General features: G+C 36.9%; 1 protein-coding gene across 1 annotated transcript in view; it reads left to right on the top strand.

Moving 5' to 3' along the window:
- The window catches only part of GABBR2 (gamma-aminobutyric acid type B receptor subunit 2), a 447,388-nt gene that overhangs the window by 233,831 nt on the left and 186,358 nt on the right, over window positions 1-27,199 (top strand). Inside the window, exon 8 of the mRNA XM_056485688.1 lies at window positions 21,494-21,554. Within this exon, the coding sequence (XP_056341663.1) occupies window positions 21,494-21,554 (61 nt within the window). The remainder of the gene's footprint in view (window positions 1-21,493; window positions 21,555-27,199) is intronic.

Here is a 27,199-nt window from a genome sequence, read left to right as displayed (position 1 = left end):
AGAGTTTCTGTGTGATGCCACTTATTTAGTATCAGTAGGTGTTATAACAGGTAGTTAGATGAAAACAACCCAACTCTAGCCAAAATAAGATAATCTGAATACAAAGATTGACCTCACTGTCAAACATTATCCTTGATTGTGCAAATAAAGATGCCCAGGGCTGATGTTTCATCATCACTGCAGAATGACTCTACATGCTGCTTGGTGACATGGAAAATTCTGTGTGACTGTAATACTGAAAAACTGAAGAACTTTCAAGAGTAACTCAGCACAAATCAAGAGATAATAGAAGACTATTTGAGGGAAGAGAGGTTCCATAATAGTGTGTTTAAAAATCAGCATGGTTTTCCATCTGTGATGGATTGACATAGGGGGTTTTGTCTGCATAAATTAGCTGTATAAGAGCCAAGACTTCAACTGGAACTCTTTGAAAAAGAAAGGTACTCTTTTATAGTTTGCGAATTCTACACTTTTTCTACCACATGAATTGTGACTCAAAAACTCCTGGTGAAATTCTTGTGCCTGTACAATTTCAGTTCTGCCTCATTCATCCTGGCTGCTGAATTAGACAGCAGTTCAATTGTTTTTGACCGTGTGATTAGGATGATGCTGTGCATAAGCAGTCATCATTGTGAGTGCTGCAGAGCAGCCAGAGCTAAAAGCCACACCTAGAGACTGCAAAGAATATTGTCCCAGAGTGAGACAGCAGCAGAGCCTGGCAATTTTCCTTCCCTGCCTCAGCCACCCCCAGTGAAGGACAGGATCCTGCTCCATGCAGTGAAGGAAATTGTTGATTTTTTTGTAGAGTTTCAAACACTGAAGATCTTCACTGAGGTGGCTTCCTTGTCCTGTGTGCTACTGCTTTACCTGCTTTCTGATACACTGTGGTGTTGCTGCACTTGTCTGGCAACTACCAGGCATGGTGAGGCTACAGATACCCCACGTTTGTGTTGAGCTGCTTTGGTTAAAATGTTCTTCAAGAGTTACAAAGAGGAGAGGAATTTTCAGTGGTCAGAAGTGCATGTCTCAGTTGTATTTGAATTCTGAGAGACAGAGGTAAACTTCTGTGGCCTGAAGGTTCTTATTCTGCTGAACTCAGAAGTTTGTTGCAGACCAGAGAAGCATGTGAGCATGTCCAAAAGAGACTGAAATGACATTTTCTGTTAGATATTCTTAACGCTAAGTTTTCTAAGTCAAATCTGTTAAATTTTATTATTGGTGCTTTCACTATGAATGATACTGAAGACTGGCATTTGAGACACAAAATATCTAGCTTGTCACTTAATTTCCTTTTCTTTAAAATTAAAATCTTTTCTCGATGTCAGGCTACACAGTTTCTTCTCCATTATGACAGTTCCGTTGATATAGGGCAAGGCAAACGTGTAAGAAAAGCAATTATGACACCACAAAATTTGATCAGGGATTAAAAGTATAAATTGCCTGAGGAAAGAACACATAGATCAGTTAAATTGCATCTAGGAATAAATCAGTCAAGCTACACATACTGCTGAGGGATAATTGTTTGCTGGTCCCTTTGGATGAGTGCACAACAAACCGACCCAGCATTAAACACTGGGTCACACACACTGATTGCTGTGAGTAGACCTCAGCAGAGTCACAAATACCTTTCCATTGTAAATGCTGGAATTTTTAATTGATTCATGATTTTTTGGTGTGATTTTAAAGCTATTAATTTTAATGAGATTTATCCTATAGCCTACTCTTTAAAAGCAAACACTGTAGCACTGTGGAAATTTGGATCTCTTTGCATCTAGATGATGTTTTCTCCTAGTTTCCATTTTGAAGATGCAAGTTATATTATAGAGGCCAAAGAGCTACAATTAGTATTCTAGAAAAGACTCAGTGCTCAGCTTTCAGCCTAACGTTCCAGACCTATGCATGTTCGTGTCAAGTTTTCCCTCTTGCAGAAAGTATGGGGAAAGCAGATGGGAAGAAAGACATCCTTTAGTGGTTGATTCCTAACAGTGTACAGCAAAGCAAGCTTTCTCTCTGCTTTGAGTCTATTTTCCATAGCACAGCTGTCAAGTCCCAAGGGATGCAGCAGGGGTCGTTTCCCCAGTTTGAGTCTACCCTTAGCCTGTGGGAGAGGGGAGGGATCCTGCTCCAGAGCACTTCTAAAATGCATCCCAGCTGCTCCTGGGCTAAGAAAGAAGCTGTGACAGAGGGAACAGAAATCCCTGTAGAGGTGGTTCAGAAAACATTTGGATAAGTAGCTGTTATGAATCATGAATATTAAGTGTACTTTCCCTTGAAACCTAAGTAGTGGCATCTGACTCACTGGGCTCATGAATTTCTGTAGCTATTCCTGCAAATATCATGTACATGGACGGAAGGAAGGAAGGAAAATGTAACTACCTTGCCAATTATTTCTTTTCATATCTGTTTTTTATGTTTGGGCACTTGGGTTTTTTAAGATCTGGGCACTTTAGTTTTCTGGTTTTTTATGCTACACCAGTGAGTAAATGTCCGCTGTTAAAATATTCAGGAAACTAAAGATGCAGCTAAGTTTCTAGATTGTTGATTTTATTTTACAATTTATTATTTAGTATGTATTTAAACATAAGCATACTGTATTGTGTTTCTGATTGAAATATATCTATGGGGTATTGCCCCAGAAAAGTGGATCATGAAATTTATGTATATCCTGATTATCATGTTATGTGTCTTATACATTTATAGTGTGTTTTAGATAAGGATTTTGATCAATTGGTAAGCTGGCCAAGGCTCACCCAATGATGAGTGATAAAAAAGTGTGATATTAAAAAGAACTACATAATAATTATAAAATAAACCTGGAATATCCTACGTGTTGCCCACTTACAAATATCAAACTATGTATCTGTCTGCAGTAATGTGTAATGCGAAACCAGATGTTTAAAAACTGCAGGATATATTTTTTCTACTTATATTTACAAGAATCGGAGGCAGAATAACTGTCTTTCATATTTTCTTTCTGAAAAATATTTTCCCTGAGACTTTCAAACTGCTCATACAGGTCTTTCTCTTAGGTTCTGATTAAGCAAAGTACTTTAAAACACACTGAATATTAAGAGTGAGTATTCCAAATGGGCTGGTGAGGGGCTGTATTGAACAAGTCTAAAGTGTATGTTCCTTGTTTTGCAAAGAAACATTTCCATTATAGAGTTAATGTTTAGAATCCCCTCTTTGTGGAACTCCTTTACAGTAACCATTAGCTATGAGAGAGAATAAACTTTGTTACACAAATGTGAATATTATACAATTTTTAATGTGCATCTCAGTGAAATTAAAGGCATGTCAGGCTTAGGTTTTTCAATAAAGGCATGCCATCGCCTGGGGGTTTGTCATGGCTGAAAATCTAGTTTGTGACATGCTTTTCACTTCTCTGAGTGACAGGCGAGGCAGTGCTGCCTCCGAAATAAAACGTGTTAAGGCTTTTGCAGACTGCTTGTATTTTATGATAGGTTATAACAGAATCATAGAACATCCTGATTTCAAATGGAGATGAAAAAACTGAAGTTAGTGTTTTAATTTTTGGCTGGCTTTTGTTCTTTGAGGTCTGCACACCATGGACTCCTCTCAGTCACAAGATGCAGCTGTACATGATGCAATCCCAATGCACCCCAGCAGCTTTATTTTCTCTTGTCTTTCATGCTAACTTCATCTACTGCTTTCCACAAAGCTCAGCAAATCCTGGCAGTACATAGGTGAGAGGAGCCGGGAAAGAACTTGCTTCAAATGCCATGTGTGTCACTAGTATAATCTCATTCAGCAGTGGATCTCATATCAGAAGGGGAACAAGTGAAAAAAATTCTCAAACACAACAATTACTTTGCGCTTTAATGATTTTTTTCAGAAAGGAAAAGAGGGATGGATATCTTTCTCTGACAAAGTATTATTATTTTTATTTTCTCAATTAAAAGAAATTAATTACGTCATCTGGATTATCATATTTAATCACTAATACATTCATAGGATTTAGTTGTTGTTTCAATTGTATTTCAGTTATAACAATGAGAAAAGTTACTTTTAATAACCACAACCTTTTAGGGAAATGCAAACTTAGGTTCATGTCCCTTTACCTCTTGTTCACTGGCAGCCAAAATAAATCCATTCAGAAATCAGACATCACTGTTTGGCTTAGACATCTGTTTGACTTAGACACTGATTGTAGTTATCAAATGTGGATGGTTTGCTCAAGGCTTCAGCCTTGAAGCCCTTCCTCTCCCAGGATATGCACCTTACTACCATCTCTACAATTTCTCTTCCACTCCAAGATGGCACTGTGTTTTGCTCCCTCCTGGCCTTTGTGGTGTGATCTAATCTGCTACTCCTGCTACGTTTCTTCTTTACCTTTGCAGTTCCTAAATGAAAAAGCTTTTTTGTTGGTGGTTGCCTCCATCAAATATTTGTGACAATATCTCCTTTTACTTGTTATTCAGCCATTCCGTATAGATGGAAAGGTCTTAATCCTCTCCAGGAAATTAATCCCTACATACTTTGATTTAAATTCCTCCACCAATGCATATGTTAAGAAGTTATGTGGCAGTGAGCAGGGCAATGATTTAAACACTGTGAACTGAGAGGGGAAATAGTATTTGACATGCATGATGTTGGCAAAAGCTGCTTTTGTGTTGTGGCTTTCTGAATTTCCCTGCGTTAATTCACGTCTTTCTGTAGTGGCAGTGTTTGTGTGTCCAGACAGATAGGGCAGTTTTGGTTATCTCTCTCTCTATTTTTCCCTCTTTGTTTTTAGTTTGAAGATCAGTTTGTTCAGATCTACCTCATTTTGTGGTAAACACTGGCTGTTTTCCTGCCCTCATTTCCACATTCCTGAAGCCTGCATGTTGTTTTCAGCTTAATCTTGTAATTAACTGCAGGAGGGTAGCACTGATGTAGGTGAGTACAGCTGGCACCTTTCCCAGCCTTCCTTGGTGCAGTCTCTGTGCAAGCAGGGTAGCAAGGATGCCTTTACTGGCAGAGTATTTCCAGTTTGTTGGTCTATAATCTTAACAAAGGCAAGACTTTCAAGTGATTCTCGTATTTGCTGCATAGTGCTCCTAAACTGCACAGTGATTAGCATGCATTTGTACTCACTGATGGCAGGCTTTTAACAATAAAAATACAAAATATTTCTTTAAAAGTTGCATGTGTTGAAATCCTCCCCAAAATTAGAATGTTATTTTTCACATTTTAGAGTTTTACATATGTAAGCATAAAGAAAGTGATAAAGTAAGCATACATTTGGCTTGGATTTTTTTAAGTCTGGAAACCACTTTTAAAAACTCTCCAAATCCCAAAAGAGGTTATCAAGGGTTATAAAGCAACAGGAGAAGGGTGGAAGTTTATTCCTACTAGTTATGTAGAAAAGCTGAAAAAGCATTGAATGCTGCACCTGGGAAGTTGTTGACAAGCACTGATTTTATGATCTGTTTGAAAAACCTGACCTGATTTCACTGTAGAGAAAGGTTAAGTGTAAGTTTAAAGATGACGAAATTTGCAAGCCACCAATTTTTGGAGGTCATATATCCCCATCCTGCTAAAAAAAGGTGAAAACAAGAAAAATGAAAACCAGATGGTGCTCTTTGCTTTAGCAGAAGTGGTCATAACTCTCTTCAGATTAGCCATCTTGGATATGAAAGAAGGAAAGATGATTCATCTTAAAAAATGGTGTCATGTTCTTATTTCAGGGCTGCTTTTCAGCTCTCCCCCCTTTTGTCTTGCTGTTTTGTTTTTGATTCTGTAATACCAGCAAACCCACCATGCTGGGCAGTAAAATGAGCTCTGGTGGGAGCTGGGAGTTGAGAGTAATTGCTGCCTTGCCACTCACAGGGCTCTCTCTTGGTGTAAAGGTTGAGTAGCCCAGGAGCAGTGGGCTGGTTTGTGTGACCCAGGATAGCTGGAGGAGCACTTGATCAAGCCTGCTCCAGAGCAGGCAGCAATTCCCACTCTGTCTGAAGCTGGATTCTGTGACAGCCTCCAAGAGTTGCTGCATGGTGAGAGGGCTCTGTTTGGAGGTCAGACACAGCAATCAGTGCTCTGTGTGCAGCGTGCTTGAAGTGCAGCCAGCACATTAGAATCTGAATGCATTTTATTCCTGAGTGCATATTCTTATAACTATCTGCATGATCTTTCCTTTGAATGAGTGCTGCTTCATGCAGTGTGTCTGAATGGAAAACTTCTCTTGTGTTTGCTGCACACTGAAATGAATAACCAGATTTCTCGTAACATGAGAGCTTTTCTGGACCTGATGCTTGCTGAAGTTTTGCAGTGTTTGTAGATTAAATGGGAAAATGAGAGCTAACACAAGATTGTAGCTCTGTAGAATGTACTTTGCTCTGAGGAAAACTGTTGTTTGTTTCAAACATTGAGCAGCAGCATTTTTGTTCAGCTGATTTTCTGTTTTCCTAATCAGGTAAAAGAGATAAGAAATAGGAAAGAAACAAAATGTCTCAAGAGTTGGGAAAGGCTTACTACAACAGCATCCTTAGTTCATTACAGGGAAGGCTAAAGTTATGGAACCATAACATATCTCCCTGGTAAGCATCATGCTGAGATATACCCTTTGTTTGACTGCATACAGTGACCAAACAATCTTGATTTTACTTAATACACATAGAAACAAAAAGGACAATTTTACTCTAACTAAGAAGAAGAGAATTAGGAGAAAGTTTACAGGATTTGATGTACAGAAAATTTAGAAATGAAACTCCAATAGAAGGTTGTGCATTTGAAGAATACTTGCTTTTACTACCATAGGTTCCACAGATAAATTTGAAACTAAAGATGGTTCATCTCAAGCTACAATTGGAGTTATTCTTTTAGGAAACCATTTCTGATGAAATGAAAAAGAAAATTCCTGTAATATTTAAATAACATAATGATTCCTAGAACATATTTGATTTGTTGGGCTACTAGACTAGAATTTGCAATTATTTCAATAAATATAAACAATCAAAGTGGAAAATAGTTCATCTGCCATTTCCCTATTCCTCACCTGTCAGTAATATTCAGTATATCTCTGATGTGTGGCAAACTGATTTTCATACACTTTATCTTGCAATTTTTAAAATAGAGAATATTTTATACTCACCTGACATTCTTTTCACTTGTGAGGAAACAAAGAATTATCATAGTGCTTCACAACATATGCAAATTGTATAAATTAAGTACTGTTGATAAAGACAGAAGCTGCCCTGTGCTTAAATTTCAGTGGGAATATGTAGCCCCATGTAAAATGCATGTTGTTTGGACAAAAAGTTACAATGGCTTCTGATACCCACATGCAAAATAGAAAGTCTTATCCTTATTTCAATTAGTAAGAAAGTTTCTTTTGCTTAGCTGTCATCAAGACTATTTAGTCCATTTTTTTCCATAGGAAAATTCCATTAATAAAAACTTGGTGGAGTGAGAAGTGGCTCAGCTTCTAGGAATAAATCTTAAAGCTGTTCAGAGGCTCAGAAAATCTCCAAATTATGGTCTTTATTAATAAAGTAATACATGTTCTGGATAAAAATAATCATCATTTGGATATATTTTGACCAAAGAAAAAGAAAAGAGGAATGCCATCTTGAGACAGAAATTTGTGTTAGTCATACTTTGCCAATGTCAGTAGATGACTTCAGATATTTTCTATGATGCTGTTGATCAAATACTGGAGACATGAATTTTCACTCCAAAACAACACCTTAAATAGGATATTTAGGATATTTAAATAGGACAGTTTTCTGGGAGTTAGATATAAAAACGTTTGCAACTAGGAGCAACTTTATCTCTGGATCCACTGCTCCCTGTGTGCACTACACAGGGAGCAAAATAAAGTTCAGTACTTAAAACACAAGAGTATGAACAGTGTGTCTCTTTTCAAGAGCATGAACAAACCCTGGCAGAAGAGAGCACGGACACTGTGTCTTTGTCTGTCAGACAGACTGTGTCCACCCAGGAGATAAGTCAGAGAGTGCTGGAAATTGTTCCTGGCTTGCAGCCACAAAAATTACTGTCAGGGGTTAGTAAGCAAAACCCTTCTGAATACACCGAGTCAAAAAAGTCACGTCAGCAGCAGTAAGCATCTCACCTCTTCTGCTCCTGTATATTCCCCCTGCCACATTGCAGAGGGAAGATTTCTGGTGAGGAAAAAGAGAAAAGTGACATAGATAAAGCCCTCTCTGTCTCTAGGGGTTACCAATACACCTTATCTGCCTGATGGTAGTAGAAGAGAGATTGAAAAACAATGCTGCATAAATTCCTTTATGCAATGTGGACAGTAACATAGCCCAGCAGTACCACCTGATTCCCAGAGCTGCACTGAAACTTCCCAGTCATTTCCTACGAGTACCTCTGCAGAGGGTAAAGCTTTTTCTGATACCATGAGACATATATGGCCCTTCCAATGAAGTTGACTTGGCTTACAGGCTTCAGAAAAATAGTCTAGAATAAGCGGTATCTTCCTTATAAGAGTATTCTGAGTTTTTGGAAACAACATAATTTGTATGCTAATAAGATTTCCATTATTGCAGTGATTGCTTTCTTGTCCATTAATTACTTATGCTTTGATCAATCTGCATTAGTGCTGTGCATAAAATAGCTTTACAAATATTTAATAAATGGGTTCAAAATATTAGTGTTTTTAAAGATAGTTTTTGCTACAAATTAAGAGATTCCTTTTCCAGCTTAGAATATGAAGATAAATATGATCTAATTTGAGAAGCAATTGTTAGCTGGTTTGCAATTATTAATTCCTTTTATGAGTGAAAGAAAGAGAGTAGAATCTCCTTTTAAGTGCTATATCCTCATTCTAGTTGGGATTCAACATTGTCATATCACTGCAATATAGTGAAAAACATCATAAATATTCATTGAATGCCAGTGGCAGAAAAGGAAATACTTTCTTATTCTAATACCACTTTCATTTGAGATAGATGAAATAAAAGGCTTCTCATTAGTTATTCTGGGACATTTAATACTCTATAGGCATGCCATACACTTGGCCAATTAGCATAGATGATTGATGACAAGAATTAAAAAATAGAAGTAACTAATTTTTAGGGGCAGCTGTGAGTACAGGGTTTGCTGCTATTCTACAGAGCAGTGCAGTTTGTCAGGGTATCAAAAAGAAATTTAGTTCCATTCCATTCAGTGCAAGTGTGTTGACCAAGATAAGGAAAAGGTTATGATGCTGGAGATAGACAGAGAAAATAATGGACTCTGTCATTTGTCTTCCTTCAGGCTGTTCAGATATTATTGCTGTCTCTCCAAGAAGCCAAGCATCTGATGCTGGAATGCTTTAATTACAGAGGTGTCAGCATGAGCTTCAACTCACAGTGATTATTTGGAACTTATATTGTTGGATCTTGTGTAGGAAAATGAAGATTACTGCATCTTTAAGCAATGGTTTCTTTGTTTTCCAGTGAGATCTCTTCCAACTTTAACACTTCCTATATCTTGATGGTTTGATCTCTTCAACAGGGCTGAAAAAAAGCAGCCAAACTGATAAGAAGGGTTTTGAGTGTGAGGCAACCTTCTCTTTCACTGGGAGTAAAAAACAGGGAAAGCAAGGTCTGGGACTCAGTGCTTGCCTCGAAAAATATGAGCTTAAAATCAGCTCAGCTGTCCTGCAGGGCGGTTTCAGGACTTCCTTAGCACAAGCTGAGGTGCTGCCATCAACATTCCCAGTGGATTTACACTGGCATCAGCTTGCTCAGTTGTTAGAGCACTGCTGGGCTCAAACAGCTCAGTAGGATTCAGGGTGTGGGGCTGGGCACTGCTTTGAGAGGGAAATGTATTCAAATGAGGTCCAAATATAAGTTAGGGGAATAAGTGTAGGTTTGTGTACATTATTGTCTAAAGAGTACAGTTATCAGTTAGTCAAGATTTCTGCTGTTTTGAGTGGTATTCTGCCATGCCTTTTGATACACCCACCGACTTCTTTTCTCCAAAATTTAAATATCAGTATTTTTAATATATAGAAAATTGTTTTTACAGTTTAAAAAAAAAATTTAGATTTTCCTTTCAAATAAAATATTTTTAAAGCCTGAAATCTGATTTTTAACCCTTTTTCCACAGGAAAAAATGATGTTTTTTTCTTATTTTCCAGCATTCTTTGTATGTCTTTTAAAATTTATCCTATTTTTCCTTTTCATTGCAACTAAGTAAGGGATATACAAATTTCAAATTCTCTTATGTGTTAAATAAATGGTGTTATTCAATTATCAAATATGTTGGTTTCTTGAATTGTTTGAATAACAGTTATCAGAGGAGAGCATTTATCTGTCTACTTTAGGCATACCAGAGGCATTTAAAGAAAGCATAGGTGTCTGAGGTTCAGAGAACAGCAGTCCAGAATGGCTCATCTCCAGTCTCACTTTCAGGACACTGAAATTTCAATCCCTGCCTCCATTCTGGAACATGAAATTCCAATACATTTTGTGCATGAGAGAACCATTTCAGATTGGCCAGGTAAAAACCTTCCTCCTATATAAAATCAACTTTTGTGGTAGAAAGATAACTCAGCTGTTTTTTATTCCTCTTCCTATTGCAGCTCTGAGAATACCTAGTCTTCTGTGTGGAGAACAATTTGTTCTCTGCATAAATGTAATTTTAAAAAAGGAATCACCTTCAAATAATACTGCCAGGCTAAAAGTAAGCATATGGCCAATAATGAGAGAACCTGAAAGCACGAGGAAAGCTGAAAATGATAAGATTCAGGTTCAGAAACCATCCTCTGATAAAAATAATGGAAGTAAAAAAGCTCCCCATAGTGAGTTTTATAACTCCAGGAGCTTAGATATGAATATAGCTCCATGAAATGCATTGATGGGTAGTAATTCCCTAATTCCCTTCCAGTTCCAAATTTACTGGCTCTGATTCTGCCTGTGCTCCTCTTGAAGCAAGAACTGAGAGCAGTACTTTTAAAATAAGTGCAAATCTTTTACTATATATATATATATATATATATATATATTATATTTTAGGGTTTTTTTTGGTGTTTGGTTTTGAACTTGGTTTTTGGGGGTTGGGGGATTGGTTGGTTGGTTTGGTTGGTTTTTTGGGTTTTGTTTTGGAGGTTTTTTTTGTTTTGTTTTGTTTTGTTTTTTTTTTTTTTGGTCCAGAAGCAGCTTAGTGGTGTCTGAGCTGAGAAAGGAAATTCCATAGACTGGGCTTGGTAGTCAGGGAATCAGCTTGTACTTTTAGACTGACACCAATCTCATTTTCCTGTGTAGATTTATCAGTTCATTTGCCTGGGTGCATCTGAGTTAGTCTGCATGGCATGGTGTAGATAATATCCTGGGTGTGGAAATGCTGGAGGGATGGGTAGGAAGAAGATGCCTAGTCTGTTGTTATTTCATAGCATTAATTGGCTTTAAACATTACCTTAATTTAGAAGAAACCCAAAGAGGACTCACTTTTCATTAACTGGCTTTTATACTAATTTCTGCAAATTAGCTGGTGTGACTTGAGGGGTAGCAAGAGGGATATCATCTGTTGTCTTGTTTTCATCTCTGTCATCATGTCCATACAGAATCCTGAAGAGTTTTCAAGTAGTATGTTTCATTGAAAAATACACTATTTATCTATTAAGTGACTAGTAGGTCTCAAATTTTTAGTATGACATTGATTTTTAATTAATTTAAGGCAGTGAAAGTATTTAAAACAACAAAGAACTTCATAAAAGTTTTTGAAAGCATCCATCTCAGTGGGAAGATATTCAAGTATCAGTAAGCCTTAACTTTAGTGTTCTGAAAGTGCAGGAAGAGTGATCCCAAAGTAACACCATTACTCTAAGTGTGCTTGGTGGAGTCTGAAGACAGCTACACCTTGATCTCTGTATCTGTGCTGGCTGGAAAGCTGCTGTGCTGTGTAGGATCTGATGGCATGTGGCACTACTCACCCAAAACCAAACCAGGCACCTTCAGACCTGAGTGCTTTACAAAGAAGCTCCCATCTTTCCTCACCAAAACACATAAACAGAGAATCTTTACATGTCCAAACTATGCCAGTTATATCTCACTGACTCTCTGCAGGTTGTTGGCAAAGGTTAGAATAATCTGGAGGACTAAAATGGACAATGAAAAGGGCTGAATTTGATTTTATTAAGAATATACTGGTGAGATCTCCTTCATGCCACTGCCAAGCGTGTTTAAATCTCTGTGCTCAGCAATGCTAATGCTCTTCTCTGCAGATTTCAGTCAGAATTTGATGCTGATGAAAGCATCACCTGGAGCCATGCAGTGCTGAAGAAAAGGAAGAGGATGAAACTTCCACTTCATTATCATCAAACATAGCTGTCCTTTCTGATAGCAATATAGACAAAATCTGAAATTTTAAAGAAAAGTAAATCTGAGAGTCCTAGGATTGGAAATAGCTTAGGCTAGGCTTTTTAGCTTTACAGAAATAGACATTAAATATCTTAAATGTCATAGCAATTCTGGCAATTGTCAAGTAAAGCCAAAACTATAACTGAGCTAAATTAAAAAGTTGTTAGAAGCTTGCTGTAAATTTAGATGAACAAAAATTGTTGATTCTTTCAGAAATTAAAAATTGAACAATTTCAGTGATGGTTATTGGGAAATGTATTAGAAAGTCAATGTCCTGGTCAGTTCCCATGTGCTTTGAACTGTCTTAGTTGATTTACCAAAGAAAAGTTTAAAATACTCTAATCACTAGAAAGATTTTATGAATTTTGAATTAAACAGTTTGAGTTTGTGTGTAAGAGCTTGTACTGCATAAAAAGAGGTAAAATCTGTGTTAGTGTTGTAGACCTGGATGGTTGCTCACCACAAAGAAAATACCTTTTAGCTTTCTCAGAGTCTTCCCTGGTCAGCATCAGTTTACACTTCTGCCTGCAGGGGAATTTTTGGATGCAAAGTAGCTGTATAGCACTGGGAATGAGTTTGCTATCATAATCTCTTCTCTACCCAGAAGGGAGAATCATCCACGACTGACAGGTACACATACTTAGAAAGAGATTTGTTAAGCTGTCTGGTCTTTGTAATTTTTTTTTAATTCCCCTTTCCTGTTAAGGCAGTTTTGAATTAAAGTTGCTCACTTAGAAATATAATAGTCTGAAGATACTGCTCTCAGCACTTGCACATGGGTAATGCCAGTGTGCTCTACTTTGGATATGAAACCCTTGTTAATAACAGAGGCTGCCTGCTCTTTAGAAAAACAGAGTAAACAAAGTAATCTCCTGTGTCCAGCCAATGTGACGGAGCCTGGGCAGGAGGTGGAGAGAGTGGATCCTGCAGTCTTTCAGGTCATCATCAGAACAAATGAAATACAGCCTGTGCAGTTCTGCTCTCTTCTGAGATTAATATAGTTTAAAGAAAATGGAAGAAATTACTTCAGAACATCATATGAAATTGCACTGTTGAAGAGATGGAACTGCTGCTTAATGCAGTGTCCTTAAAAGGCTTTTTGCCATCTCTTCTGATTCATTCTTACAAAAGCTGTGGGGGAAAAAAATACCATAGTGGTGGAAGATAATGTGCTGTTACCCTGTTTCTACAGACACACAAAGCTAGAAACAGAAATCATCAGGGACTCAACCTCGTAAGAACAATTCTGAGCATCACCTCAGCAGTTCATATTTACTCTTTTATACACACTGGGAAGGGCTTGAGTTCCTAGTCCCAGTGCTTCAGACTGTTTGCTTTTCTCTTGCCACCTTGAAAAACAGGCTGTTTAGATCAATGTTTTTACACACCTCTGGAAGAGACTGAGTCAGAGAAAAGGAATTACATTTCTTGTGCTTTGGAAGCCAACCCTAGATCAGGAAATTGGCTAAATGCCAACAGTCAGTGCTGTTATATATTATATATGTCACTTGATTTGAAAGCATTTGTTGCATACTGTTCCAGGGCCTGTCATTTTGTTTCTGAAGTACTCATAAAAAAAACGTGCAAAATAGCTTTTTAAGTATATATGTTTCATTTCAATTTCTTTCCTGCCATGCTTTTAAACCTAAGACCACTAATGATGTCCAAGAAGAGTTTACCTGATCACAGACAAAAAGGACTCACCAAAAACTCTGTCACTGGGTAACAATGATATGGCCATAAAGAATAAAAGAGCATCTAACTTCTTTGCCTTGTTCTGGCTATAAGCCCAAGATGAATGTGTAAAGGCACATTAATGAGTAATAAAGCATAAAGGTTTCATCTTTCTTCACCTGCAATGGCCAGCAAGTCTGATACTGTTTGATGCATGATTTCCTGGCAGGCATCCTTTCTCCCCCCTTTCAACTGCTTATGAATTGCTGGTACCTTGTCAGGGACATTATTCCCTTGGTTTTGCCTCTGTGTGTAAACGGAGTGCTCAGATGTTCGTAAATGATGCCTTTGCTTGCTGTGCTGAAAGAAATGCTATGATTGTGCTGTCTCATTTCAGCATAGCTGTGTAAAATTGTTTAGATGCTTCTAAATGCTAATCTAATGGAGCAGCTTAGTCTGGGCTTATGCCATTGTGCTGCCAACAGCACACTTTTGTGCAGTGACAACTGATGAGAGAGGATGCTGATGAGATGGAGGGAAGAAATTTTAACTAAAGAAATTCTGTCTGTTCCCTTTCTGATTTCTTCACTTTCCTGAAGAAAAAAAAAAAAAAAAAAGAAAAAAAAAAAAAAAGAGTTGAAGTTTTGCCTGTAATATGGTAAAGATCAACTAGCAAAAAATTAGTTAGAAATTAGTTAGTTCTTTCTGCACAGCAGGATCATCTGAGTTTCAGTTATGCCTTTTTCAGGAAATAAATAAAATTGTAACAGTTTAGAGAGGGGAGATAGGCAAAATAAAAACAAATCCCCTCTCCTTGAAGAGGCTGAATGGACTGAAATTCATTATTTAGAAGGGAGTCTAGTGGCAGCATGATGAAACCAAGTGGTAAGGCTTCCAATATTTTGTATTTCCACATAATCCTAGTTTGAGGTTGTATGTGAATGATAGGTACACAAAGATGTAATTAATGTGAAACTGTAGATATTAATCTTCAGTTTCCATTTCTTCCAGTCCAGCAGTAGAATATAACTCATTGCTGTTATGATATTAGGAAATGCACAGAAGCTTTTTCTTTTTTGTTAGGAAACTTGGTTTTGGGAAACGATTTTAACTCAAGATAGTCTAAAGAAATAATTTTATGGGCAAGAGGTTTTTTTTTTTTCTTAGAAACTCTATTACTTATTCAGTAGGCAGTTAAGGTAGACAAGTGCCAAAGCAGAACACAATGGGCAATGCCTACTAATGCAAGACTACTTGAATTAGCTGATACTAACAAAGATCTTGGCAAATATGAGACACAGAGCCCATCTTTTTTATTAAAATTGCCAGATATTATTGCCCAGAAGAGTTTTTGCCATGGAAGAGGAAAAAAAAAGGAATTTCTGTATCTGTCTCCTGTGTCCTTTATTTCTAAATTGCCTCTGATGTGAACCTGTACATCTGCTTATCCCATACTTCATTCATATGAGAGCAGTTTCTGTAACCTATTTAAAAAATCATTAATATTTCCTGATCTCTGAGCTGTCTCTGAGATATAATTTTCCACTTACCTGTCTGACTACCAAGAGTTCACAGAAGCTACATAAGAATGCATGAAGGGTTGCATGAGATTCATAGACTGGGTCACATCCCAGTCCTCTGCTTCTAAATGAAACAAATATATAAGTAATCCTCACTCAGAGCAAATTTCAGAAGGTTATTACCTGCTTTGCAAAGGAATAATGTGAAAAACATCACTGATTTTTCTGTTTTAGACCAAAGTCCAAATAGATGAGTGCCTCCTAGTTCCAATGTTAAGGGATTTGATAAACACAAATTCTTCCTTCTTTTCCATCACTGTCACAATTACCAGATTTTTTTTTTCTCACCAATTCTCTTCCAACAATTTAGCTTCCTTCTTCCTCACTGTTTTTCTCAAAAACCAGTGTTTTTTTTGTTTGGGAAACTAACTTATTTGGGGATATGTTTTTTAAGCATAACACAGAATGCTTTCTATGGTGCATATGGACACTCAATGTATGGAAGTAAGCCTGTTCCTTTTTTTCCTGCCATTTTAGGCCTGTTCTGTCATGTCTAGAACAAAAGTTTCTGTTTAGATTAGAATAGGGCTTCATTTAGAAAATGTTAGCCAAGACCAGGTTTTTAGCCATGCTTCACCCTGCTCTTGGAGCTGCTCTGCTGCTCTCCAGACAACAGTGTTCAGTTACCCAAAGCTTTTGGAAAATGTTATAAGAGAGAAAACAGGCAGGAAAAAACATCCCAGTGGATGGTAAACTATTTCAGATTTTAGTCTTTAATCCTGAAAATTTTGAAGGAAAACATCTTTTCTGAAAATAGTCTCACGGCCTGAAAAGCAGCAGTCACTGAGTCTATTTTGATCAAGTATTCTAGAAACATTTTATCCACAGCAGTCTAAAGATATAAAACAATGGAGAGAGGAGCATTGTTGATTTGATGGAGCATTTTAATTTTAGTCACCCTCTGCCTTCTGCTCTCCTCTCCTTTATCCAGAGATGATGGTTACCTCTTTGTCCCTCGTGGGGTTACACCTGCACTGCTGTCTCTCTGGTATCCTCTCTTGCACTCTGCTTACATCTCCTGTGCTGAGCTCTTTGTCTGCAGCTGAATGAGTGATGTAACTAGGTTGAAACCAGAAGAGTTGTGCACAAGCTGCCCTCAGCTGGAAGCTTGCTGCTTTATTTCAGAAGTGAGGTTATACTTGCAGAGCTAAGAGCCTGCTAGGTAGAATAAATGATATTCCCTTTCTCTGTTTGGAGATGAATTTTGGAGAGTGGAAGAGGCTGTGAATTCCAGTGTATAGCTCTTCACTGCCCACAAGTTGCAGAACCAGGAGCCACAGAATCCCAGCTTGCTGCTTTGTGCATCAGGGAAGGTGTGTCAGTAGCTGAGAAAGTCCTGAAAGAGAAAATTGAGTGCAATGTGAGTAGCAGGCAGTGTGGATTGCATGAAAACACAGAAAAGCTTCTGAAAGGATCTGGAGCCAACAGAGAGTTGCTCCCTTCCTCCTACCTCCTTCTACTAGTACCTGCATCCTTCCAGGGCTCCTTTGTGCTGGCTCTGGTTCACAATTCACAAACAACATACTGCCCACTTGCCAAAGCATAAAAAAAAAAAAACAACCCAAACAAAAACAAAACAAAACAAAAAAACCACTGAATGCATTTTGCTGGTTTAGTAGGCCACTACAGCTCACACAGAGGTTTGATGAATGCTGAGCTACCACCAGGTAGGTGTAGAGCTGTACAGCCAGGAGCAGTGTGAGAGGCCAGTAATCTGCCCTCTGGGTGATAGCAAACTCTCAGGTTTCTTATCCTGGGATGCTTCACCCTCCTTGTCTTGTACAGAAGTACACCTTGATTTCAGCAAATGTGACAGAACTTAAACAGACAAATTTAATTTTATATATTATATAAATATATAAAGAATATAAAAAATTATATAAAACATTATTTCAGTTGTCATAGTTATTTTACTGCTTTTCAGGTATTTCTGCATGCATTTATTTAGACTGATTACTTGATGTCAAATATCTCACTCAGGTAACCCCAAAAGTGAAGGAGGTAATTTATTTTTGGGAAATAACAGTGGTCATTTTTGGAGAAGGTTTGACTGTGTAGTCTCAGATGTTTCATGGAAAGCCACTGGCTTTAAACACTGTTTTATGAGATGACTTGTCTATAGGGCAGAGTAGCCCAGATTTCTAGGAGTGAAGCAAAACTGGAGCAGTGTCCTGAAATGTATTGGCCCATTAGAGAACACTTGTGGCACAGAAGTCCTGTGGAATTTAACTGTCTTGCATCCATCTGTGGCCTTCCCTCTGATGAAGGGGCATTTGTGTTGTTAGTTTAGCTTGAATTTATATTTATGACATTTTGAACCAGCAATAAGATAACAAGTTTAGGCTGAGTACATGATAAACATTTGAACAAATAGTTGTTCAGTGCCATGTTTTGGAAGACTGAAGGAGGAAGCAAACATGGTCTAAAGCAGATATTTCTTTAAGGGATAGTACTGAAAATCATGAAGTAAATGCTATGCAGATATTTCTCTGTTTACTAAATTTGAGATCCTTTACAGAAGAAAATAAACAGTAAATTAAATGGTGGTCAAAGTGCAGACCTGGCCCTGACTGAGAGAGCAGTTAAGAAACTTATGGACTCTGGTTTGATTGAAGATGATAAAGAAAACTAAAGACATGAATGAAGAATTGTGCTGGCTGTGGATTTCAGTGTATGATAAATGAAAGAATTCTAACTTTGGCATGGGCTTCTGTCCAGAGCTGAATAATAATACTGTCAAAGATCATGCAAAGAAAATTTTAATAAATGCTAGTGCTCAGTAGCTCAAAAAGAGCTAAAAGACATGCTCATAATATAGCAAAATACCTACTTTTTAACCACTAGGAAAAAATATAGAAGTGTAATATACAATTCCTTCCAAGTAGAGACAAATGACTTCTGTAAAGACTGGGGAAGTCCCATGTGTCTGAAATAAATCTAATGTTGGCTAATAATTTGCAAGTGTGAATGGACAATGTGGACTTCTTATTCTGACCATAAATAAAGGACTAAAGGCTTAAGATAAAAGGAAAAGACTCTACATCCAAGGAGGACAGAAAATGTCTTTTTATTAAGGGGATGAAACAGTTACTCTGTATAACAACGTACACAAATCAATATTCGGTTTGTAAAACAGAGCACAAAAAAGATGATGGTCCTCAGAAGAAATAGGGAGATGATGTCCTTGTATGTGGCAAGTGAGATTGATGCTGTTGAAATGTCTGGTCCAGTCTGGTTTTCATCATTTGTAAAGGACATTCAAGCACTTTAGCTTTTTGAGGGGAGGAAAACAAACAAACAAAAAGGGAAGCATGTCAGAGATGTATCAGAAAGCAAGCAAGCAAACAAAAATAAACAAATAAAAACCTAAAAAACCTACAACACAAGTTTCTGTATTTCTGTTGTTTGAGTCTCCTAACTTGTAATATGAGGCTACTATTGTTTATGCTTATGGGTGGTTGTACATTTAGGAAAACTAAATAAAGTACACCCGTGTAAGGTTGTATGAAGAGTTATGCAGCTGCAATGAATCCCAAATACAGGGATGTATTTGGGCCAAAAAATTGAAATTCTGTGTGCTGTGGTGGCTGTACACACAGCAGCAATATCCAGGGGAGCCAGACTGTGCCAGACTGAGCTCATTCAGCTCCTTTTCCACCGTCTGTTTACATCTCTGTCTGCTGGACTCCAAGCCACAAACTTTCTCTTTCCTTCCCATCAACTTTTCAAGGGTCACTGCCAGTGTGAAGATGCCTGTCCACATCTCAAAGTTGGGCAGATCAGCTGGGCAGATTGGTATTTACTCTGGCATTTACTTTTACAACTAGTAAAGAAAGGAAAAATGTAGAAGGTAGATTGAAGAAAATTAAATAAGCAGCAAGACACCAGTGTGGTTTCTGTTGGTCTCCATTGGGATGACCTGTGTGTAATGGAAGAGGGAATCCTTGCTAATTGACTATTTAATATATAGTAAAATGTGGGGTTTGTTCTAGGTACAAATTATTCACTTGTGCAATTGATTTAAATGCTTGTTCAGGACTGAGGTCTTATTTTACATCTCTTGAAATAAAATATTTGCTTGATAATAAATATTTTTTAAATATGATGATCATGTTCTGAAGAATGTAAGTATTAACATTACTTCCATTATTTTCTTTAATTCTATATAATCACTGGTCCTTTTGCTAATCAGTATCTAAAAAAGCCTATGTAATATCACCAAAACACAATGGAAGGTAAAGGAGGATTTTGTGTGTTGCTATATTCATGTGAATTTCATGAGATTTAGGTTAGAGATTTATGGTGGATCACACCATAAACTGCAGTTTTTACTGGCACATGTGCTGGAGTGTGTGGTGAGGTAAAAAGAAAGGATGAAATAGTGCTGACTGGCTTTCAGAATGTCTCATCTTAATATGTGTATCAGTAATATCTATTATTCAAACATCTGCCACTTTAAATAAAGAAAAAAACTTTTAGTAATTGATGAATCTCACATGTAAAGGAGAAATTTCTCCATCTAAATCTCATGGTATATTATCTCAGTAGCAAAGAAATGGCTTGATGTGAGCTGTAGAACATCACCAGATTGTAGCTCACTTCTCATGCTATAAATCATCACATAATTCCTAAAGACAAGTTTCTGAAACACTCTTTGGCTGATTTCTTACTAGCATTGCTATAATTTATAAAATTAAATTCAACATTTTATTGTCTCTTTATATCACTTTTTTTGCTGCAAACATAATTCTCTTATTTTTTTATAAAGTAACCAGGAGATCAGGGCTTTTGAGTCTCAAAGTTTAGCACAATGTGGCTTGCACTTGTTTAAGCTTTCTACTGTTTATCAAAGGGAAAGGTTTTTTTTGGCCTGCAGAAAAAGGGGGGAGGTGAGTGTGCTGAACTACCAAACTGTTGCACTGTTCCTGCAGGGACCCAGCTTTAGTATTTCAGAGTTCTTTAGTGCATCCCTTCAGTGATCAGAAAAGGTCATCCAAAAAGTGACAGGCTGTCACAGAGAAATATATTGTAGCCTCACAGGTTTACCATTTGGTTTCTTTTACTCTGATGTCTGCCAAAACAAAGATTTATGCAGATGGTGTTAATAAGCCAAACCAGGGATGAAGTAGAACAGCAATCTATCTTGACAGTGCTCAGCTCTCCACTGCAGGTTCAAAATATTAAAAATATTTACTCTAAATGAATGAAACCTTCTTCTTTCATACTCAATTATGAAATAGCTGAAGTAAGGAGGAATTTTAACAAGATCTTTTCTTAATTTAATCCAGAAAGATGGGATAAAAGATGGGAGTAATTTCCTAGGGATATGTCAGGAGATTTCAACATTACATGACCAATATATTGAGAAGTAAGAGTGTATAGCACCACAGATGGTAGTACTGACTTAAAAACATTACAATTTAAATGAATACTAGGACACACATCCTGGTATAGGACAAAGCCAAGCCATAGGAGCTACTGGTATCCATAATCTAGTAGGATAAGTATATAAGATAAGAAAAATTGCTTCTAGAGCCATTTGGAGAACTGTATGATGGATGAATGAAGTAGAAAACTATTTTCTTGTGTGATCTTTGAAATTTTTTGCATATTCTTCATAAAGCAATGAAAATCAATTGTTTGCATCTCTCGTCATCTGAGATTCAGCAAGTTACTGGCTTTATTGTGCTTCCATTTCCTTTAAATGAAAAATGGGTGGTACAAGTTTCTAAGGCCATTTGAAATCTGTAGAAGAAGGTTTTAAGGAGGTGTTCTTGTTATTTTGACTATGTTTGAATCTGCTACCTTCAGAGTTTAAACATTGCTTTGGTAATTTTAATAGTCAATGGAAAATTAAGATGTTAATGAAAAACTATATTATGAGAGATTTATAAAACTTTTAAGGTGTTTATTTGTTTTATTTAGGGTGAAGTTGTTTTCCGAAATGGAGAGAGGATGGGAACCATCAAATTTACACAATTCCAAGGTAGGTTGCAAACAATTTTCATTATATTTATGTATGCAACTTTTGTGTCAGTTGCATTTGTTTCAGGATGTGTTAAATATGTACAATTATTTATTAAATAAGAATGTTTGGAAGATGCAGAAAGGAACCTAATAAGTTTTTGTTACCTGTTTAAAGTGCTGTGTTCTGAAACTTGAGTGCTATGAGTTATTTCCAGTAATTTTTCTTGATTACAATCCCCATATTTACAGAAACTGCTGATCTATAGCAACCTTTGGCTGTTTAAAAAATGTATTGGTCAGCTAAGTATCCACTTCTTAATACAGTTGTTTCTTGAAAATGAATGTGAAATGGAATCTGGAGAGGATTTTTGTTGTTAAACTCTTTCAAGTTAGTTTTTTGCTCTCTCTGAAGACTCACTGTTGACATTCTGCAACTTCTTGCTAAAAGTTTCTTCAGGAGTCAGTCCCTCAGGGTGCAGAGGACACAGACTGCTGACCCCATCCCTTGGAGGGATGTTCCACAGAGCAACTCACCAAGCCTGCTGCATGCTCTCAGGCTGAGCTGCTCCTGCAGGGAATGGTCTCAGCAGCAGAGACTGCAAATGAAGCCACAGGGATTTGTCAGGGGCCATTTGCAGCCAGGAGGAGGCACTTGCTGGGAGAGGTTTCTGCAGAAATGGTGATTCGTGTTGGAGCTGTTTCTGCAGTTTCTAGAATGCAACTCATGTGGTTTTTTCCTAGGCTGAGATAAAACAGGAGATGATTGCATTTGGATGGGCTCATGAGGGTAGTTGTAAGCTGGCAAATTCTTCCCATACAATGCATGAGAGAGCAGCTTGCTCTCCCTTTGTTTTCAGGAGAGCACTTTAAACATAATTTGCTGACCAAGTTACAAAGGCTCATTCTTTAAACAGAAATTGTCTGCTGTATGGACATTATTATTAATGAACAGCAATGCACTTGAGGGGTTCTGTTGTTACTCATTCTGAATTAGTGAAGCAATCTTCAGATTTGCTCTTGCCTTCACAACTGTAAGTGATGCTATTAACTCATGTTCCCAGAAGAATTTTGACCCACTAAAACTTTGCAGACATCATCCCACAGTAATGTAATTTAGGAATTCTTGCTCAGCACAAATGATAAATATTGATTGCTTCCTCTTCTTCCTCCCCCCGGCCCTTTTTTTCATAATAGTGGTGTTTACAGCCACATGAAAGAATCATGAGAAAATTTTTCCAAGAGGTGCTAATTCCTCAGCATTCTGGAGGAGCTCTAATGCATTTTGCCTAAGGTAGCTGCAGGTACCCTCCTAGAACACCTGAGCAAGGAGGAAGTTTGGCATGTTCCCTCTGCATGTTAAGGATGGGATTTGGGATCATGCAGAGGTGCAATATATATCTTCTGAACTAATCCAGAAGAGCAGTAGAAGTCCAGGATAGCTGATTTTATATTAACTTTGATCTCCAACCATTCAAACTGAGGTTCTTTGTAATATTTTCAACTATTTAACAACAATGGTTTTACCATCAGCTGAAATATTGTCAGATCAGTAAAAACAGAGGAGACAGCCACCCTTTTAAAATCCCTTATAATTGCAAAAATTATTATTTCAGAAATGATTCAGGCACATATTCAGCATGGTGATCATTAAACAAAGATTTCCAATTAACCTACAGAAAAAAAATAACTCAGGCATCCTATGGAGAAGTGCCAGAGAGGGGTTGGATTTCTATGCAAACAATAGTCAGTCAACACATCTTAAGGCTGGTCTCGAGTTTTGTTTAGTTTCTCACACATTTTGGAAATAAAAAGAATGTGCAAAAATGTAAGAGAAATTGAAATAAGGAACAGTATAACAGCATAGATGAAAGTTTTCTCTTTTTTTAACTACAATGATAGTCTAAATATTATCAAGGATTTTTCTGTTCTTCTATTGGTATTGTTTTTGTACAAAGCTTTTATATTCAATACTTGTGGTATAATTGTAGACATTATTAATTTGCTCAAAAGAACCCTTAATTGGTTAGGGAACTTTCTGAAACATTCTCATTAACTTTTAATAATTCTTGGGCTATTGGGAAAGTTCCTAATAATGTAAAGAAGTTAGTTAAGTCCTGTGTCTAAAATGATAAATGGGCTTTTCCTTTGTAGTTATAGCTGTTAGGAGTGATCAAGCATGAGACAGATATATAACTCATTGGTTAAACTTTTTTTTTTTTTCAAGAATATAATACAAATCATGATGATTTCAAGGAAAAAAAGACCACATCAAAGATGTCTTGTAAATGCTTTTGTAAGATTAGTTGTAATTATGAATGTAGCTTATATTAAATGTATTAGCAGCTTATTATCCAAACATAATGATTAGGAATCACCAGTGTTAGTGTTCCATACTTCAAGTCATTTTTTCATCTGCACAGCTTTATAATTTCTTTAACAATATGAATGAAAGTTTTTGCAGTTGCTCACAGCTGAAATATTTCAATGCAGAAAAAATAAAACAGATAAATAGGTAATAATATATCAGAATAGGGCCAAAACCTCTGTTTTTCTACCCTCATTTGCTGGGTAGAAAAATCAGCAGATTACTCTCAGGAGCTAAATTTTCTGTTCTTTGCTGGAAACTTTTGTTTTAATGAGACTATCTGCAAACATTTTGGCTATGGAAAAAGCAGACAGACACATCTGCCAGAGGCAAGGGAAAACCAGCCTGTGAGGGTTCAAGAGGCAACTGCAGTATGGCACATTGTGATGAAAATCTGAATAGTTGGTTTAATTTTGGATCTAGATAGTTTTTTTCCAAACTCATGCTAGTCATGCCTCTTTTTCAGCTTCTGTGCAGCCTGTTACTATTGCAAGTGGTCAAACAGATGGTGGCAGAGATAGCTGTGACCAAACTGCTTGCTGCTTTATAGATCATGAATACCTCCCAGGAATTATTTAGTATGCAACAGAGAATACAAAGCACACTTAGCATTTTCTCCCCCTACCTTGCTGGTAAATAAAGAGTAGACTGTTAGTTTAGCTGAGATATTCAACTGGAGTTTGAAGTTTGCATCCTTCCAAATGAATGGTGGGTTTTCCATGGGCACAATTTAAGAACTCTTCTCATAATCAGACATGTAGTTGAAGTAGATGGTCAAAATCTTTTGTCTAGTGAGAGCTGAAAAAGAGTTCTGACAGTTTTTGTGGGAGTATCAGGGAGCAAGGAGAGCAGTAACAAAGCTGAAATTGTAGATTGCTGTAATATGGGAGACTTCAAGAACAGATCTATACCTGTCCCTCAAAATGTTTCACTTTGGCAGATCCTTTCTGATTAATCTGACTGGAGCCTAGAAGGCACCTTGCTTTCAGTCAGACTCCTATTTCTGTCAGGCATTAAAGAACACCTGAGAGACATCTGCATTGGAATAGGTTAAAAAGGAAAATCAAAGAATTGTAAACAAATACAAATGAAATGTGCAGAAATCATGCTTTGTGTAGATAGGAATGAAAGTCTGTGGTACTGCATATTGGAAAAATCCTTTAAGGAAGTGTTAAGAATTTAAGTCTGTCAGCTGATTTAGTCAGGTAATGTGGTGTGACATTTGTCAGTGCTGAAAGCTGATCTGTTCACCAAGAGAGAGGGAGAGCACGACTTGTCAAGTGTAGCACCTTTGGTCTCCTCAGAAAAAGCCTTACTAAACTTCTGCAGTAAAAGCCCCAGATATTCACATAATCTTCTGAGTTTAATCAAATGAGGGACACAAAAAGTCTACTCTACAGTTAAGGGGAAGGTACTCAAGAACCCAGGACTGCTTTCCTGCATCCTCAGTTCATCTATAACTTGTTCTCCAGGGGCATCAATCCAACCCTGGTAAAGTTTCTTTCTATTTATTCTACATACAGTCCATACTCTTAACAACTCTTGGTGCTTGCTTCCACAAAGGCTCATAGAAATAATGTGGCTAATTGCCTTAGAATTTTTTTTAATATTTAACATCTGTCCAGTATATAACCCAAAGAACCGGTCTGTGGATTTTTTTTCTCTGTGATAATGTTGAAGGAATATAATCCAATTAATAGAAAACATGTAGTAAGAACTCTGAAAACTCAGGCATATATATATATATATATATATATATATATATATATATGGAAACTGTGGTGTCAAATATCCAGAATCAGTGGATTAATATTTCACTGCTTCTGCAAAAAACTTCAAAAGTCAGAACAAAATTTCCTTATAAATATTATGGGTTTAAAATTAAGGAATAGCTTCAAATATATATATTAATTTAGGAAAAAAGTATATAAAGAAATTCAGAATTCTGTTTTTCAAGCAATTTTTTAGTAATAAATAATTGCTAGTGTCATGTGATAAGTAATAAAGACATAAATTAGACTGTGGACTGTTTATCCTGTGCAGAGGATTCTGAGCTGGATCCTTCTGGAAAAGAACACCATATCATAAAAAATTATAATTTTTTAAGCAAAAAAGGAAATTACTGAAAAAGTCAGAAAGCTTACTTCTGATTTATCCTAACAGGAGAAGATCTTGACTGTAATGACATGAATGTGTATTTTGTAGACTTCTTGCTGTACATATCCAGTCCATTTTTGTCTCCATACTGAGTAGTGTAGTTTTATTGTAACTGTCCACACCTTAGTGACTGGTGGATTTTTAGCTTAGTGATAAATTAATTCACAGGATCATAAAATGGTTTGTGTTGAAAGGGACCTTAAAGATCATCTAGCTACAACCCCCATGCCTTGGGCAGGGGCACCTCCCACTAGAGTGTGATCTATATGAGTATAAAAATATCCACAAAACTGATTTAAAGTCCCATTTCAATATGCGAGTTATGCTAAACAGACCTCTGAAAGGGTGTGCCTTACATCTGGAGTCACTGAATATTGACATTGCTGATTAAGAAGATGAACTGGAATATATAATTATCAAAACTTGCAGTGGTCTCTGGGAGAGTCAGCAAGCACCAGGGGGACTAGACAAGGATTCAAAGAATACTAAGAATTTGAAGAAGTAATCAGGAGAAAAGAAGTCTGGATTCTAGGTCAAATGGCTTGTGCTACATTGAGAGCAAACTTCTGGACAAATACAAAATGAAGAACAACTCACCAATCCATAGTTATACATAAAAAAAAGAACTAAAGATTACAGTAGGTGAATGAATATGAATAAGCAAAAACATGAAAAGCTAAAAAAAGAAAATTTCTGCACTGGGATATAAAAATAATAGTATCCTTTTAATTTCTCTGGTGTCAAAAGGCTATAACTAACTACTGTGTCCAATGCTGATTTAAGAAAAATGTGTGGAGAAAACATAAGATTAAGAACATACAAAAACCAAAATATCTAGGCTGCTTAGAGAAGATGGTCAAAATGCATGATAGCTGCCGATAAAACAATTTCTACTTTCATTGTCTGGCTGAGCTAAGAAATTTGGATAGGAGAGAAGATTTGAGCCAATATTAGGAAAACTTAATGAAAAGGATATTTAAACTCTGGAAAATTGCTATCTTTGGAGGTTTTGAAAAATGAGTTAAATAGATACCTGAAGTGCTCTAGGTGTATTTGTTGTGCCTTGAGACAGACAGATGACTTTCATTACATCTTGAGTTCTCTACTACTCCAGCTGTATTTCTTCTGGAGCTGTTGCTCCT

Source organism: Oenanthe melanoleuca, chromosome 2 (genome assembly GCF_029582105.1).
Source record: "Oenanthe melanoleuca isolate GR-GAL-2019-014 chromosome 2, OMel1.0, whole genome shotgun sequence".
NCBI lineage: Eukaryota > Metazoa > Chordata > Aves > Passeriformes > Muscicapidae > Oenanthe > Oenanthe melanoleuca.
This window is presented reverse-complemented; position numbering and strand designations above follow the sequence as displayed.